We start from the raw sequence: 14,504 nt of genomic DNA, 5'->3' as shown, positions 1-14,504 counted from the left end.
TTTGAGCATCCTGTAAAAAATGTGAAGGCTCCCTCCATTCAGAGTGGCGCCAAAGCAAAATGTTTTTCACTAGCAGTAAGAGATTCTGATGTCACTGCTGTGTCTGCCAAAGTTAATGCTGATGCCTCCAAAACTGGTGTATCTGAACCACACTGGTGGTCTCAGATGTTCCTTTTAATGTGCGAGCGCTGGCTGGAACAGATCTACAAGTTAGTCTGTGCTTTGTTCAACTTAAAAAGGGAGATGTTACTAATTGTTTGGAGGTGGTGACAGCTCATATATAACTCAATACTGCAGACGGGTGATGTTTCACTGAGAGCAGCCCACCTCTGCTCATAATTTGTTTTAAGAGATGTGATGACAGGGTCCAGTTTCACCGGGCATCAGGGGGAGACAGCAGAGGTACAAGGCAGCGTGTTCTGAGTTAACCTCTTGACCCTCTGACATCTTTATCAAATCAATCAGATGTGTCAAAACAGAGTAGAGGAAGAACACAGGGTGTTATCTGGTCTTCCATGGGTGCATACAGCGGAACACGTTTATTTAATTTCCCTCTCATTGTCGTGTCTGGTTGTAATGCGTGGCAGATGTGCTCGTGTTTGTGAGTTCGCTGTGGTCGTTGCATGAAATGAAACTTTTTGTCAAGTTAAGTTAATCTTATTTACGTTTACGTCTATTTATAGCGTTTCAGAGTGTTTTTTAAACAAAAATGTGTGCTTTTCTATGTGCATTGTGGCTAATATACTGATGACAAATGTTATGCAGCCAAATAGTGTTTTGAAAATTACAGTAACTCTCATCTTAAAATGAAAAACGTTCTATAATAGCTGATACTGATAATGCGATGTGGTAAAAGTGGAGAAAAGCTTCCATTTTAGTGTCCATTATCTGCCCAGATCTTTCTGCACAAGGCATTAAGACTTGTACCGCTCTCTAATTCTCTAGTTGACCCCAAACACAACGCATGCACAAGTTCAGTCTTCGTACATTTTTCCCCATGCCATGAAAACACGAGGCAATAAAGGGAAAGCTCTTTTAAACAATGTGGCTTGGACGTGACCCAGTGCTGAGGACAGAGGGTTTGGATTCTTGTATATGTTGGTCACACATTCATCGTATGTTCAGAGTCAAGCTAATATTGACTCGTATTGCTCCAGTGATGTCATTCACCAAAGACTGTTGCTGCCATTTGTCTAAGTATCAACAGAAGCTCATAGATCACAGCAGCATTTTCACACAAATGGAATAGAATCTTATATGATTTCAAACTGAAGTGTAATTTTTCTTACTGATTCAACAGTGATCAAATACAATGTGTCCATTGCGGAGAGACGTTTTAATCCTCGGGCCATTCTGGACAACCCAACCAAGCAGCATCCTCAGAACCTGACGCTCCTTCCCGGAGAAGAGACCTGCGAACACATCTACTTCCATGTCATGGTGAGGCCCCGTGCACACGATGGTTATGCCATAGATAAAGTGATGATAGAGTAAATCCACAGGCTAATATTTAAACCTAATGTTTTATACCAGGAGACCACAGACTACGCAAGGCCCATAGTGTTTTCTGCTCAAGTTGGGCTTCTAGATCCAGACAACGGACCAGTTCTAGATGACAGCTGGCCTACTGTTGTGAGGACTGAGGTGAGAGAGAACCAGACAGTTTATTCTGTCTTTGCTGTCAAGTTATTATTTTGATAGGATCAAAAACCAACTGATCCTATCAAAGTGCACATGGAAAGAGAATTAATAAGTTGTTTCTTTTCCCTGTATTTCCTCTCTGGCTAGCTGCCCTTCTGGAACGGCTGTGATGAGGATGACCGCTGCATACCTGACCTGGCACTGCAGAGTATGAACGACCTGATGACTCGAAAGTATGTTCACACGTTCATTACCACTCGCACTGTAGCACACAGCAGCATTCACAGACATACTGTATCTTACAACCCAGTACCACAGCAGTTCACATAGGAACCAGGAATCATGTACACTGACACAAATTGGAAATTGTTTTTATGACAGTCAACACAAGTTAAAATTGAAAATTCATGTTCAGTCCCGAAGGATCCTTTTAATTACATTTTATCACTATTTCATTAACGGATTTTGATAAACAAGTGACTAAAATCACGCTCTTTTTTTAACCTAACCAGTGAACCCTATAGATTACATTTTGTGGCTGTTTCACAAAGTAAAAATATCCTTTGCTTGCCTCAACCAAAGTGCTTTTGTTGCCTAAACCGCACCCTGGACTCAATACAACCCTCAGTTTTAGGTGTGATAGGTCAGGACTTTGTGTGCCTGCCTTCCACTAAGACCACCTCCCTGCAACTCTGGCATACTTCATAATTGTAGTGTTTCATTCACTTAAAGAAACATTGAACAGGCTCAAAAGATAGTTCTACTGAATGAAATGTAATGATGATTTGAGAAACGTTACCATTGTTTTAAAAAAAAACTGCTCAGTTCCTTACGATTTTCTTTTAATTTCTCTTCCTCCCTCCCAGTCAGTTCTGTGCACAACCTGTGCAGTCTCGTGGTGCCTTCTGCCGCCATCTGAGTGAAGCAGGGAGTGAAGCATCTCTGCGGGTGATAGAGGGAAACAGGAGGAGAATGGTGGTGGATGTCCGGTTGGAGAACAAAGGAGAAAACGCCTACAATGCTCGCCTGAATATCAGCTACACACCCAACCTGCGCTTCTCTAGTCTTATAGTTAAGGTGCTTTATCATCGCCCAAACTCATGAGAATTAGATATTGTGCATCGTGTAAAAAAACCTCTGCTCATACTAATGCTATCAGTCCTGTTTTTTTTGTTTTTCTTTTTATCCAGGACAACTCTGATATCAAGATAGAGTGTTACAGTGAGGACAGACTCAGGAGTGAGAAGATCTGCAATGTCAGTGCTCCGTTCATGAGGGCCAAGAGTCAGGTAAGACTTCACATACAACTGTTGTCACTGTGTACATGTAAAATAGAATGCAATCATTAGCAAACAGGTTTTGTTTACTAGCAACGATTTAAAGAAGTGGTCCAGAGTCCATGTTGTATTTATTGTCTTTTTCTGGTGTTCGTGTGAAAGCAGCAAAAAGAAATGATGGTTTGGGAGATTTTTAGGTTTTGCACTGACTCTGGTGCAGGGCTGCCTGAAGTGGGGCCTGTGGGCCAATACTAGTCCACCAAAAGGTTCAGTTGGGATCCCCAGTTGTTTGAAGCAAACAATTAATAGAAATATAATTCAAAATCTGCTTTTTGTGGAGTAAAATGCTGTTAAAAACTGTAGGATCCATAATTATTTTTCAGAATCTAAGCATGGCGGGCAGAGGGACCCTGGAATCTGAGTGCCATTTTGCATTTTAACAATACAATTCAATGGGTGTTTGCCCTTTGGCCCCTGGCCCACCTTCAGGCTTCAGTTCTGGCCCACGAAGGGAGAGAGTTGCGACACCACTCATCTAGAACATTTCTCTATATCTGACATTTTATTCTTCGGTGTAGAAGCCATATGTTTTAGACGAGAATGGTAATTTTGGTATTTATCTGACTGAATGGAAAGCAGATGTAAAAGTTGATCCTACCAACCATAAAAAATCATTGATATGATAGTTTTCACACCGATTCTTAAATCTAATAAAATCAGTTTAGATGCCTCCACTTCTGACTAAAATAAAAATGTGGATACATGTCTCAGAGTCCACGTTATGCCACGAACTCTGCCGCTGAAAAAACATTGACATGGGCCATATTAGACCACAGATCCCAAAACACATGCTGCAGGCTTTAGATGACCATGACAGACCACACTGGTTAATCTAAGACCCACAAGCTAACCCGAGGAGCCCAGTTTAGTTCTGGTTTGTGAGATTCCATCTTTCTATAGTCTGACATCAGAGTCCACACTGTCAGTACTTAAATATGTTCCTCTGTATTTAACTTTCCAACAATAACAAATGTGACTATGAATAAACTGTAATGTAAATGCGACTTAAGCTAACATTTACTCATCATTACATCGATTTAAAAAGCTTACAGTGGCGCATCAAGATAAAACAACACAGATATTAAGATCAACGTCCTTATTTCATTTATATCCTCCAAGGTCTGAGCGTCTTCGTCATCTGGGTCTTTATTATGAACATTATTCACAGTTCTGTGCATAAATGATGACCTCTACAAAGCACATTATGATCTTAAAATGTAATATTTTGTGGACTTTCCCAGACCAGTCATATGTTCTAAACCCTGAAGACCTTAAAATTCAAGTTACTCAGCCCAAAAGGGAGTGAGCTGATAGAAGTTGAGAGAAAAAAAGAGACTCATTAGCAACGGAAATGAAGAAGGCATCACATTCACAGTGCTCAGTCATAACAAACACCCGGAACCGGTGCCAAGAATGTAATGCGGTCCAGTTTTTACAGCGCTCCTAGTAGATTATCTTATTTTCTCCCAGCTTGATACACTTCAGTGTCTCCTTGATACAACCTCCAAACTTCAGGGGGTAAAATGTGCTTCCATTTGAGAATAATGAGGCACAATGAGTTATAATAATCAGTAATAATAAGTGGTGGAAGCCAAGACCTTCAGCAGCATGCCAGATAAGGCAAATGAGAGTTTTAAATACACTGGAATTTAAGTATTTAATGTGTTTTTTTGGAGGAGACCATGCATTTAGTCATACAGTATATGTGTGTGTCTGCGTATATCTGTCAGCAGCTAATGTCCCATACTGCTGGAGTTTTTTACAACACCACTGACTCGTCTTCACCAGCCATGTGGAGCTGCAAATATTTTTTTCCGATAGCGACAACATATCAAAAAGCATTTCAGGCAATGGGCATCCATAGAAAAGTTTGTTGTCATCTTTTTCAACAATCATCAAACTGTTGCATGAACACGTCTGAACTTATCTATATCCCCCACCAACAGAGGTTATACAACTTTGGTTGCACAAGGAAGGTAAAGAAAGAAGTAAAGAAATATACAGATACTGTCAAATACTCAAATTACTAATAAAAAATAGTTTTCATCTTGAACTGGAATATCTGCAGATCAATTCTATACCTGGTATGTTATGATCCACTTAAGTTAGAGACAGATAAATCCCTGTTCTTGTAGTCTTCGCCTCCATCTTGACTATAAAACTGGTAGAGCTCTGCACTCTGCTTCATGGACAATTTTTCCTGTCATTAAAGCAATGGCCCTCTTTAGCTGATTAAAGTTTGTAAGTTGTCGTCCCACGACCTAACATGACTTTTCACCATACTTATTGTATATTGTATCTTATCACTTGACCTCTTTGAGTTCATATTTTACGTGAAACTCCACATTTTATATGTGTTTAACGTCCTTTCACCTGCACAAAACATATCCCGGTAACTGAAAACCTCCAATATGGAGTTTGGAGAATTTCTGGGACACGAGCCCAAATATATGTGGGTGCTGCTGCTGTCACTCACACAGCTGTCTGAAGGTGACTTTGCATTGATTTTGTGTTGAAGCATTTTCTTTCAGGTTGAAGTCCCTTATTTAGACATAAAACTCAGTCAAGCATTGCTCTCTTCCTCTGTACACTATAAAGATGTAAACTAGCACCCCTTTAGTTGTCATGACGTTATTATGAAAATACATCCAAGACACAGGGCGAATTGAACAGAAGCCATTAAGATCGCTTTGTCTCCGGTTAAGCTTCGTGCACCAGGTGAGACTGAGTGAAAGATACTTTTCTCTCATCTGTTCCTTATTCTCACGTTCAGTTCTGCTGTCTCACGGCCTTTCCACAGGCTTGTAATGTCAACGATATTTATGAGTCTCTGCTCCTTCCAGTGTATTTTACAGCAGGGCATCAAGTTTTATTTTTAAGAGGGTGATGCTTGACAGGGACGACACTGATGGTACATCGCATTGGTAAATTAAAAGCCATTAAACAGCGAGCAGATTAAACATAAGACGTCTTTTCCATTGATGTCTGAACAATAGTCTTTCTTTACTGATATAAAGTTTGCTGACAAATACTGAAGGAATGAAGTAATGAAGGTGATTGTAAGAGTTCATGAAATGCCCTAACCACGTCATTATTACAAACAATAGTCATCTCCTGGGTAACGAGAAGATCACTGCATTTCTCTGTGTATTCCCCCCCTGACAACTGAACCAAGAGGACTCAGGTCAGCCTTTAAAAACTCACTGAGTGATTCATACCCACTCATTCAGCCTGAAAAGCGTCCAGAGCCACAACGCTCGCTGATCTGCTCTGGTCGAGAGCCTTTAAAAAATGTGGCACAGAGTTAAACAAGGCTGATTGTACACTGGCACTGCTGCCAAGCCTTCCCCGACCACAGTTTAGCTGAAGGAAAGAAGGAACCTCAGGGCAAACTTTTTAAAATAGTCAGTTATCACGCTTGTTTTGACTTTTCCGGTTGCTCTTGACCGGTCTAAAACGTTGGTGGTGACAAATGCCAGTCGGAAGGATAAAATGTTTCCAGTTAACGTTTCTGCAAACCAATGTACATTAACATTTGAGGCCTTTGCATTATATTGACATTTCTGCAAAACGTGTCATAACACATTCACATTACATATTGACCTGACCGTCATATCATGAGGTGGAGGGGATGGTGGTGAAGTTGCAAGCGAGAAGGCTGACAAGCCAGTTACTGCAGGTCACAGCAGCGTTTCAACAACAACAACAATTTTTAAGGAGCCCTTGGAACAATTTCCAATTGTGTTTATGGCAGCCGTAACATTGTCTTTTCCAAGCCCTAACCAAATTGTTTTGTGTCTTACACTAACAATCATAAGCACAGCGTTGAAATTTGAATTATTTATTTTTTGTTTTACTAAAAGTTGCAACATATCTGTGGCAACATTTATTCCCAGATTCATATGTTTCTGCGTCTCGTGGGTGAGCAGTCAAGGAGCAGTAGTTTTTGTTAGTGGTTGTTTGATGATCAACAGTGAATGTGGCTCATGGATGCGGGCCGACTACATCAACCCAGAGGAGGAAGGGGAACTTCATGCTCTGTCTGAATTTCCACGTTCAACTCTGCTGGCGCACGAACATCCTCTAGCCACCGACGGTCATCCAAACCCATACCACTCGCATGTGTGTGCATTTTTGTGCTTTTGCTTTCTGTTCTTTTCGAGGACATTCATAACTAAGAAGGACAGGGTCATTTTACTAGAATAAAATAAGATTATATGAAAGTGGGTCATCGTTTTTTCTTTATCTGTGGTCTGTCAGAGATGCCTATATGGAGGAGGGAAGTAAACATTGTTATGCATTCCTCTCTGGTCAGAAGGCCTCAGTTAGGATTTCATTACAGCATGGATGGCCATAAACAAAGCTCAGCTCGGCTCAGTCTGATCTCTGCTGCCCATCAACCCTCTCCTCTCCTCTCCTCTCCTCTCCTCTCCTCTCCTCTCCTCTCCTCTCCTCTCCTCTCTCCTCTCCTCTCCTCTCCTCTCTCTCCTCTCCTCTCCCTCTCTCCTCTCCTCTCCTCTCCTCCCGTTGTTTGTGCTCTCCTCTCCTCCCGTTGTTTGTGTGTGTTGCTTTGTATTTAAAGCATTGTCCTCAACTATGGGGAAATTCCCTGCTTCTATTTAAGCAGTACCAACTGTGCAGCCGGATGCCTGGGGTGAAAGCTTACAGCAGGTTATTGCAGGCTTTACTCCTTAATTCTCAATGCAGGGCCTTTACTGTTGGGTAGGGAATATACAGAGACATATACAGTATACTGTATATTAAGGATGTCAAAAATATTGCTACTTCATTTTTTAGAATACAGTTGATCGATAGTATAAAAAGTACAGCAGTTATGAAAACACAGATCTACAATCAGCAAAGCTGCACAAACAGTGATCTTGTTTTTGGGTCGTCCATCCGTCCTAATCTTGTGAACGTCAAATCTGAAGAACGCCTTGAGGGAATTTCTTCAAATCTTACACAAGGATGAACTGATTAGAATTTGGTGATCAGAGGTCAAGGTCACTGTGACTTCACCAAACAACAATTTATATGATAATTATGACAACATTTTACAAATGTTTAATTGGATAAAATGATGACCAAACAGCAACTTTACTGGTGTGTGGATACACTAAAGCTGGTTTAATACTAGTATTGTATCCAGGTTTGAAGGTCTGGTTATTCCTGTACCGTATATATAAATAAACTGGTGAAACACTGAACAACACTGTGAAGATAAGACATATCATTTTGTTTAGAGCTTGCAGGTAATGATTGATTTATTCTTCTAACTGTGAGCTTTCTTCTCTTCGTAGGTAACATTTCGTCTGGAGTTTGAGTTCAGTCATACTGTCTTCCTGGACCACGTCAGGGTGATCCTGGAGGCCGGCAGGTGCGAGCATAAATCTAAAACCTGTATTTTAAAATGATTAACGTCTCAATTCATTCTCTCTTTGCATGGAGAGAGATCTGTCCTGAACTGTCCTGGTTCCTGTTGATGCTAACTATCAACCAAGACATCCAAAAATAATATCCAAGCCGCCAAGATAAGACAAAAAACTGCCACTGGACTTGAGCTGAACAGATAAATCACCCAGCTGCTGTGTCCCTCTGTACACTCCAACCTCTGAATATTTGTGTCTCATTTTCTCAACAGTGATGGCGAGGACACAAGCACAGCTGACAATTTCAATGATATCTATTACTCACTGAAATACGAGGCAGACCTTCTCTTCACTAGGTTTGTCCGTTAATTAGTATCCTAGCAAATGATGCATGTTAAGGTGATTTTCGTAAGCAGTGAACTTGAAAGTACAAATTACTGGAAAGTAGTAATTTAATGACATCTGGAAAATGCTGAATAATATCAGTGTGGGAAAATAAGCTGCAGACACTGAAGCTGGAATGGAGCTGGACTTAACAACATGTGCTACAAAGCCCAGATGAACGGAAGATAATTGCTTTGTACTACTTATGGTTTCCTTCAAAAGGGACTCAAATCCGACTCGATATGAGATCAAATCAGAGCTGTCTCTGGAGGAGCGCGGTGTGATCGGCCCTCTTTTCAACTTGACATTCCAGGTGAGAGCCAAGAGCTTCATCAACATTACTTTCATTTACGGTAGAGGAAAACACTGGCTTGTAAATGATTAACACTGTTTACTTCTTGTCTCACAGATCCAGAACCTTGGCTACTTTCCAGTAAATAATCTGCAGCTCAACATTGAAATCCCAGAAATGACGAAAAATGGGAACCAGCTCCTTCAGATATCTGACTTCTATATTGACCAGGTAAGTCTCAGTGATTTAAAGTGAGAAGGTGTAACTTTTTAAAGAATATTCTCTCTTCTTTCTTATAAAAACGTTTCTTTTAATTTTAAATACACTCTTTGGGGGCTTTGCTCCTACAGGCTGGTAACAGAAGCCTGATCATTAGGGCCCGAGCAGGTCTTGACCTGCGAGTTGTTGGACACCACGAAGTGTTGGATATCTCCACATTGGTGTATCTGAATGACATGAAACCCAGGGGACTACTTCCCCATGAGCCACTAAGGCTCTGTGAAAAAATTATAAACTTACTTTTTCCAACTCCTCCTAAGCCATTTGACCCATTTGCAACAAACTTTGCAATCTAAAGCTTTCACCTATGTCACACCTGGTGGAGTGGTCCATTTTGATGCTTCGCCATAAAACCATCAACTCATTACAAATTATATATACAATTTGCCATCTACTCTAAATTGCTCAAACATGTAAAGGGGTTTGCCCTGAATACATCTACGCAGCACACCCCGACGGGAGCATGCCCCGACGCGTGGTGACTGCAACTGCAGCTTTAATTTGTATTTGTCACCTGTAACCCAACAATGTATTAGGTTAGTAGCAGTCGTAGTCACAATATAAAATGCTCCTCGACCTTGGAAGCAGCATTCAGTTACTACTACAAGTAGGCCTAGTAAGGTAGCTAGTACAAAATGCTAACATTTGCAGCTTGTGTTGGAGCAGACTTCACACTCTTCATTCTATTCCTCTTTGTTTTGCTGTAGTATTTTTGGTTTTGGGAAAGCTAATACACAGTATTCCCTCCTTCTCTGCAAACGATAGGCTGAAGCAGACTAACAGGTATTTTCAATCTCTTGTCGTTCCTCAGAGGGATGGTACGCACTGTTTACCACCTCAGCATGTGGCACAAAGCAGGTCGTCGCCTGAGGATCTTTCACGCTTCTCCCGCTTGGTAAAACATTTATTTTTATTCCCAGTAGAATTTTTATTTCTCTTTGGTGAGTTTGTTCCTGAAGGCTGATGTCTGGTATCCTCACACAGAACCAATCCAACACCCTGACTCTGCCGATCCAATGCAGTGTCAATGTGGCCTCCTACAGAGAAATAACAACCAGGATATCAGGAGCTCTAAGAATAGATACATTACATGCAGTGAGTATTACACCCACAACTTGCACACATTAAGTTGAATGTCCCACAGCTTTATGATGACGGCCCGCTGTGACTCGTAGCGATGACAGCTTCGTACTCTCTCAGTTGTGTGACGTGTTTGTGAGAACTGGCTGCATGTTTTCATTTCCTCTCCAGCTGAAGTTTAAAATCTTGGAACTGGTAACCAGTGCATCGGTGGAGCTCCCCTCCTCCAGCCCCATGTTCTTACATGAAGAGAGGCCGGTCAGACATGTGAGTCAACTACAGTTAATGCTGTAAACTGCCTCTGTCCTGGGTTTGACCTGACTTACATCTGAGCTCATAACAACATCATTATTTGATCAGATTTAGCCTCTTTCTGATTTTGATCCTCTCCATGTGTGGATACAGTTTGTGTGCTGAAGGAGATAAAAAAGTCTTTATAACTTAATTAAATTGACTGAAAGTATGAAACAGTATAATATCTGTAATGTTACAACTTATGTTAAACTAAACAAAAACACATTTTGCTGCAGGGACTACTTTATGAAAAATATCAGTGGGCACTGTGAAGCTGAGGCAGTGCAGAATCAGACAGTATAGTTCTATTAGAGCACACGTGCTGTGTGGTGCTGAGGGACCGAAAGGACCAGCGGCACAACATGTTGAAGTCCAGACTCATAAACTTATCTTTGCTGCCATCTATCGGCCAGTAGAAACAGTCGTGCAGTATTTCGTTATTATGCTTCTATGAGCACTTATCAGTGTTAGAAGAAATAATCAGATCCTCAGAAAATGCTCCACCACATGGAAGAGTCCTACATTTAGATTTAAGTACAAGTATGAAAGTATTATCAGCACTTCAGTACTTAAAGTATCAAAAGTAAAAGTAGTGATAGTGCAGTAATTGTGTCAGTGTTCCACTCTTTTATCTGATGTATTTGGATTAATATCATAGCTGCATTAATGTCTGTTACATTTCACTGTAGATGTTTAAGGCTGAGCTCACTTGAATGACTTTATATACTGTTGGCGAGTTTAATCTACAGCAGCGCATCATAATCTATACAATGATGGTAGCATCGCTGTCCTGTGAGAACCAAAGCCTGACGATGCATTTTCCAGCTGATCCAGCAGCCTTTTGAAAGAGGTGATTGAGTTTAAGAAGTAGGAGAACGCTTCATCCTTCAGTTTATCACATTCAGAATCAAACATATCTGGCGTGACATTGGTTTTCACTGGACAGGAAGTGGATGAAAAATTGTAGTCTACAAAATGAACTTGTAAGTAAAGCTGTCAGAAAAATTGTGAAGACAAAAGTACAATGTTTGCCTCTGAAATGTAATGGAGTTCATAGTTAGATTCCACCACTGGTTCTTACTGACTTCTTTCAGGTGACTTAATCTCTAAATGTAGATTAGGGTCAAAAGGGAATCTTGATTTTGCGGTGTTAATGAGTCTTCCTTTAAATGTATATGTATAAGAAAGCTTATATGATATTTTCTATGAACGTTATATTGTAATCATTGGAAATGAGCCACGATGGGCCTGTGAGTGTCAGTTATCTCTGGCAGAGTTCATTGATATCTCCTGAGATTATCACTGCTGCTTTATTGTTTACTGTTTTTTGTCATTACGAGGGGGTCTTATATTTACATTAGAGCGCTCGATTTACACTTCTGCTAACACTTTATAACGGGGAGCATGTATGAATCATTAGCCAGTTGTTTATTAGCATGTGTACCAGTAGCATATTGGCTTTTATTAGTTCTTATAAAGTATTTGTTAATGCCTCAGTCTACTGGTGATACCTTACCTCTACTAGTAATTGAGTTTAGTGCAAGACCTCGCTGAAGAAAGTGGAACATTTTCTATTAATAAAGAATTAATTTATTGTTATTTGGACACTTTTAACACTTTTTGTGTTTTGTCACATAAGGAGACACCATATTTGTGTCAGAGTGAGAACGTGAGAGTGACTGTTCTTGTGGTTCTACCAGCTCATAACATTTGTCTGGATTAAAAGTCATGAACAGCTCCTTACTGTCTTTCAGCAGTAGTCAGCAGGTTATTAAGGGAAAACTACAAGTTGTAGAATACTGTCATGCAGATTAAGATGAATTACTAATAAACATGCTAAAAAGCAATTAGTTAATGCTTGGTATGTGTTCCCTTATATAAAGCTTTACCATAAATACATATATTACTGTAGTGTATATGCATTATATTTATTGTTGTGAACAATTAAACTCTTTTTATATCAGACTAAAGCCGACTGAGTTCAGTGTGTATCTCAGAAAAAAAGGATTAAGTAATGAGTCAACTCTTTACTTATATTGTCCACAGATAATACTGGAGATCAGGAAGGAGGGAGATTACAGAATCCCCACCTGGATTATCATCGGGAGCACGCTGGGAGGGCTCTTATTGTTAGCCCTGCTCAGCCTCGCTCTATGGAAGGTGAGTCATCGTATAATTAACCCTCGGGAAGAAAAGATATTGAAATAGTAAAATGAATGGCACTAAGGCCTCCTGTACATTTGCATTGAGCCGCCTCTGGACTGCTGCTTTTATCTAAAGTAGGTGATATTGTTCTGTTAATGGGCTCATTAACAGAACAATATCCTAAACCTTATTCTAAACCCAAACTATTGGTCGAGCAGGATTTAAGAGTGGGATTATGCTGCAACCTACTGGTAGAGAATAACATCACGTCTGACAACAGAGATAGAAAAGTCCTGTAGCAGTCCCACTGAGAAGGCTTGCTATCTTTTTTTGCTCTGGGCTGAATTTCAAAATCCCTCCAGACTGACTGCAGAGGATTCAGATCACCTGTGTGCAGGGTGGGAAGACAGACTCCTGATTGATGAGTGGAAGCAATTTGGGCCGGCCAATCAGAGAGATGGGGAATGGCACCCAGGTTGGACTGAATGTCTCCCAGACACACTGCATACCTCAACCCAATAGATTGCCAGCCAGAAACTCTTACATTTTAAGTTTTTATGTAGGTTGGGGCTGGTTTGTAAGCATTTTACTGCAAGTTCTGACACAGTCTTATCTGACTTTAAGTGACAGGCTGCTATAGAAATTCAGTACAAAAGCAGTCTTTACATAGCTTGATGCAGTAATAATTTTAACTTCAGCCTCATGTCCCCAAGAGACGAATTCTCTACACCATTGTGTGACCTTTACACAAGCCAGACTGCAAAACCACATATACATGGCATGTTTTCATTTAAATAATTGATGGCACATCTATACTAGAGGCTCAGTCCAATCAATAAAAGTGCATTACAGTCATGTTCAACACAAGAGCCATCGACTGAAGCTCTCAGTTCAACTCCAGGAGACCAAAGATGATAAATGTCAGGAGGCTGGGGGCACATACAAATTACACATGTAGCTATTAAGTCAGGCCTTCAGGGATGAATTGTATTGCACCTTTCACACACAAATGTATTCATATTCTATCGATCTTCAATACGTGATGAAAAAGGAAAAAAGGTGCTTCACATGACTTGGTCGTATGTGAGGTCTGTGCAGCTTTGCCGGTTCGTCAATCAAGTACATTTTAAGATATGATATGAAGAATTCTGCATTAAAATGTTTCCATTATTGTTCAAATCCAGAGAAATCTATACGGTAACTCAAGCACACTGTGTGTGTTTACAAAAAAAAAACAATGCGCACAGAAAAACAACAAACAAACAACACCAAACAAAAACATTAAACAACAACGAGGAAGACAAAATGGCCAACGATGGTCAGAACATACAGATGATGATAATAAACATTTAGACATAATATGGTATGGCTAGTATAAGTGAAGTGAGAGTGTTTAAGTGTGTTTGGATAATTGTGTGAGTGGCAGTGACATGTGGTGTGTGTTTTGCTTCTGAGTGGTGGGGAGAGTAAAAGAGAAAGAGAGAGCATTGTATATGAATATACATATACATATTTGGGCTGTAAATCAATCAGAATATTGAATCACAGTTACATGTTGTCCATGGTCCATGTGATTAATCGCATATCAGCTCTAAATGTACCTTAAAGGGATATCTTTTAACAACTGCACTGACCTGGAAGTAACATTCCTCAGTGACACTGACACAATGTAGTGTCCAACCT

General features: G+C 40.3%; 1 protein-coding gene across 8 annotated transcripts in view; it reads left to right on the top strand.

The window, feature by feature from the left end:
- Positions 1 to 14,504, top strand: part of itga11a (integrin, alpha 11a) — a 90,146-nt gene that overhangs the window by 72,445 nt on the left and 3,197 nt on the right. For all 8 annotated transcript variants that reach the window (XM_030415622.1, XM_030415618.1, XM_030415621.1 and 5 more), the window contains 13 exons: positions 1,301 to 1,440; positions 1,534 to 1,644; positions 1,789 to 1,874; positions 2,508 to 2,718; positions 2,832 to 2,930; positions 8,279 to 8,355; positions 8,620 to 8,703; positions 8,954 to 9,044; positions 9,141 to 9,254; positions 10,114 to 10,197; positions 10,287 to 10,397; positions 10,554 to 10,649; positions 12,723 to 12,836. In XM_030415622.1, the coding sequence (XP_030271482.1) occupies positions 1,301 to 1,440; positions 1,534 to 1,644; positions 1,789 to 1,874; positions 2,508 to 2,718; positions 2,832 to 2,930; positions 8,279 to 8,355; positions 8,620 to 8,703; positions 8,954 to 9,044; positions 9,141 to 9,254; positions 10,114 to 10,197; positions 10,287 to 10,397; positions 10,554 to 10,649; positions 12,723 to 12,836 (1,418 nt within the window). The remainder of the gene's footprint in view (positions 1 to 1,300; positions 1,441 to 1,533; positions 1,645 to 1,788; positions 1,875 to 2,507; positions 2,719 to 2,831; positions 2,931 to 8,278; positions 8,356 to 8,619; positions 8,704 to 8,953; positions 9,045 to 9,140; positions 9,255 to 10,113; positions 10,198 to 10,286; positions 10,398 to 10,553; positions 10,650 to 12,722; positions 12,837 to 14,504) is intronic.

Source organism: Sparus aurata, chromosome 4 (genome assembly GCF_900880675.1).
Source record: "Sparus aurata chromosome 4, fSpaAur1.1, whole genome shotgun sequence".
Classification (NCBI taxonomy): Eukaryota; Metazoa; Chordata; class Actinopteri; order Spariformes; family Sparidae; genus Sparus; species Sparus aurata.
The sequence above is the reverse complement of the archived record's forward strand: the minus strand, read 5'-3'. Positions and strand labels throughout refer to the sequence as shown.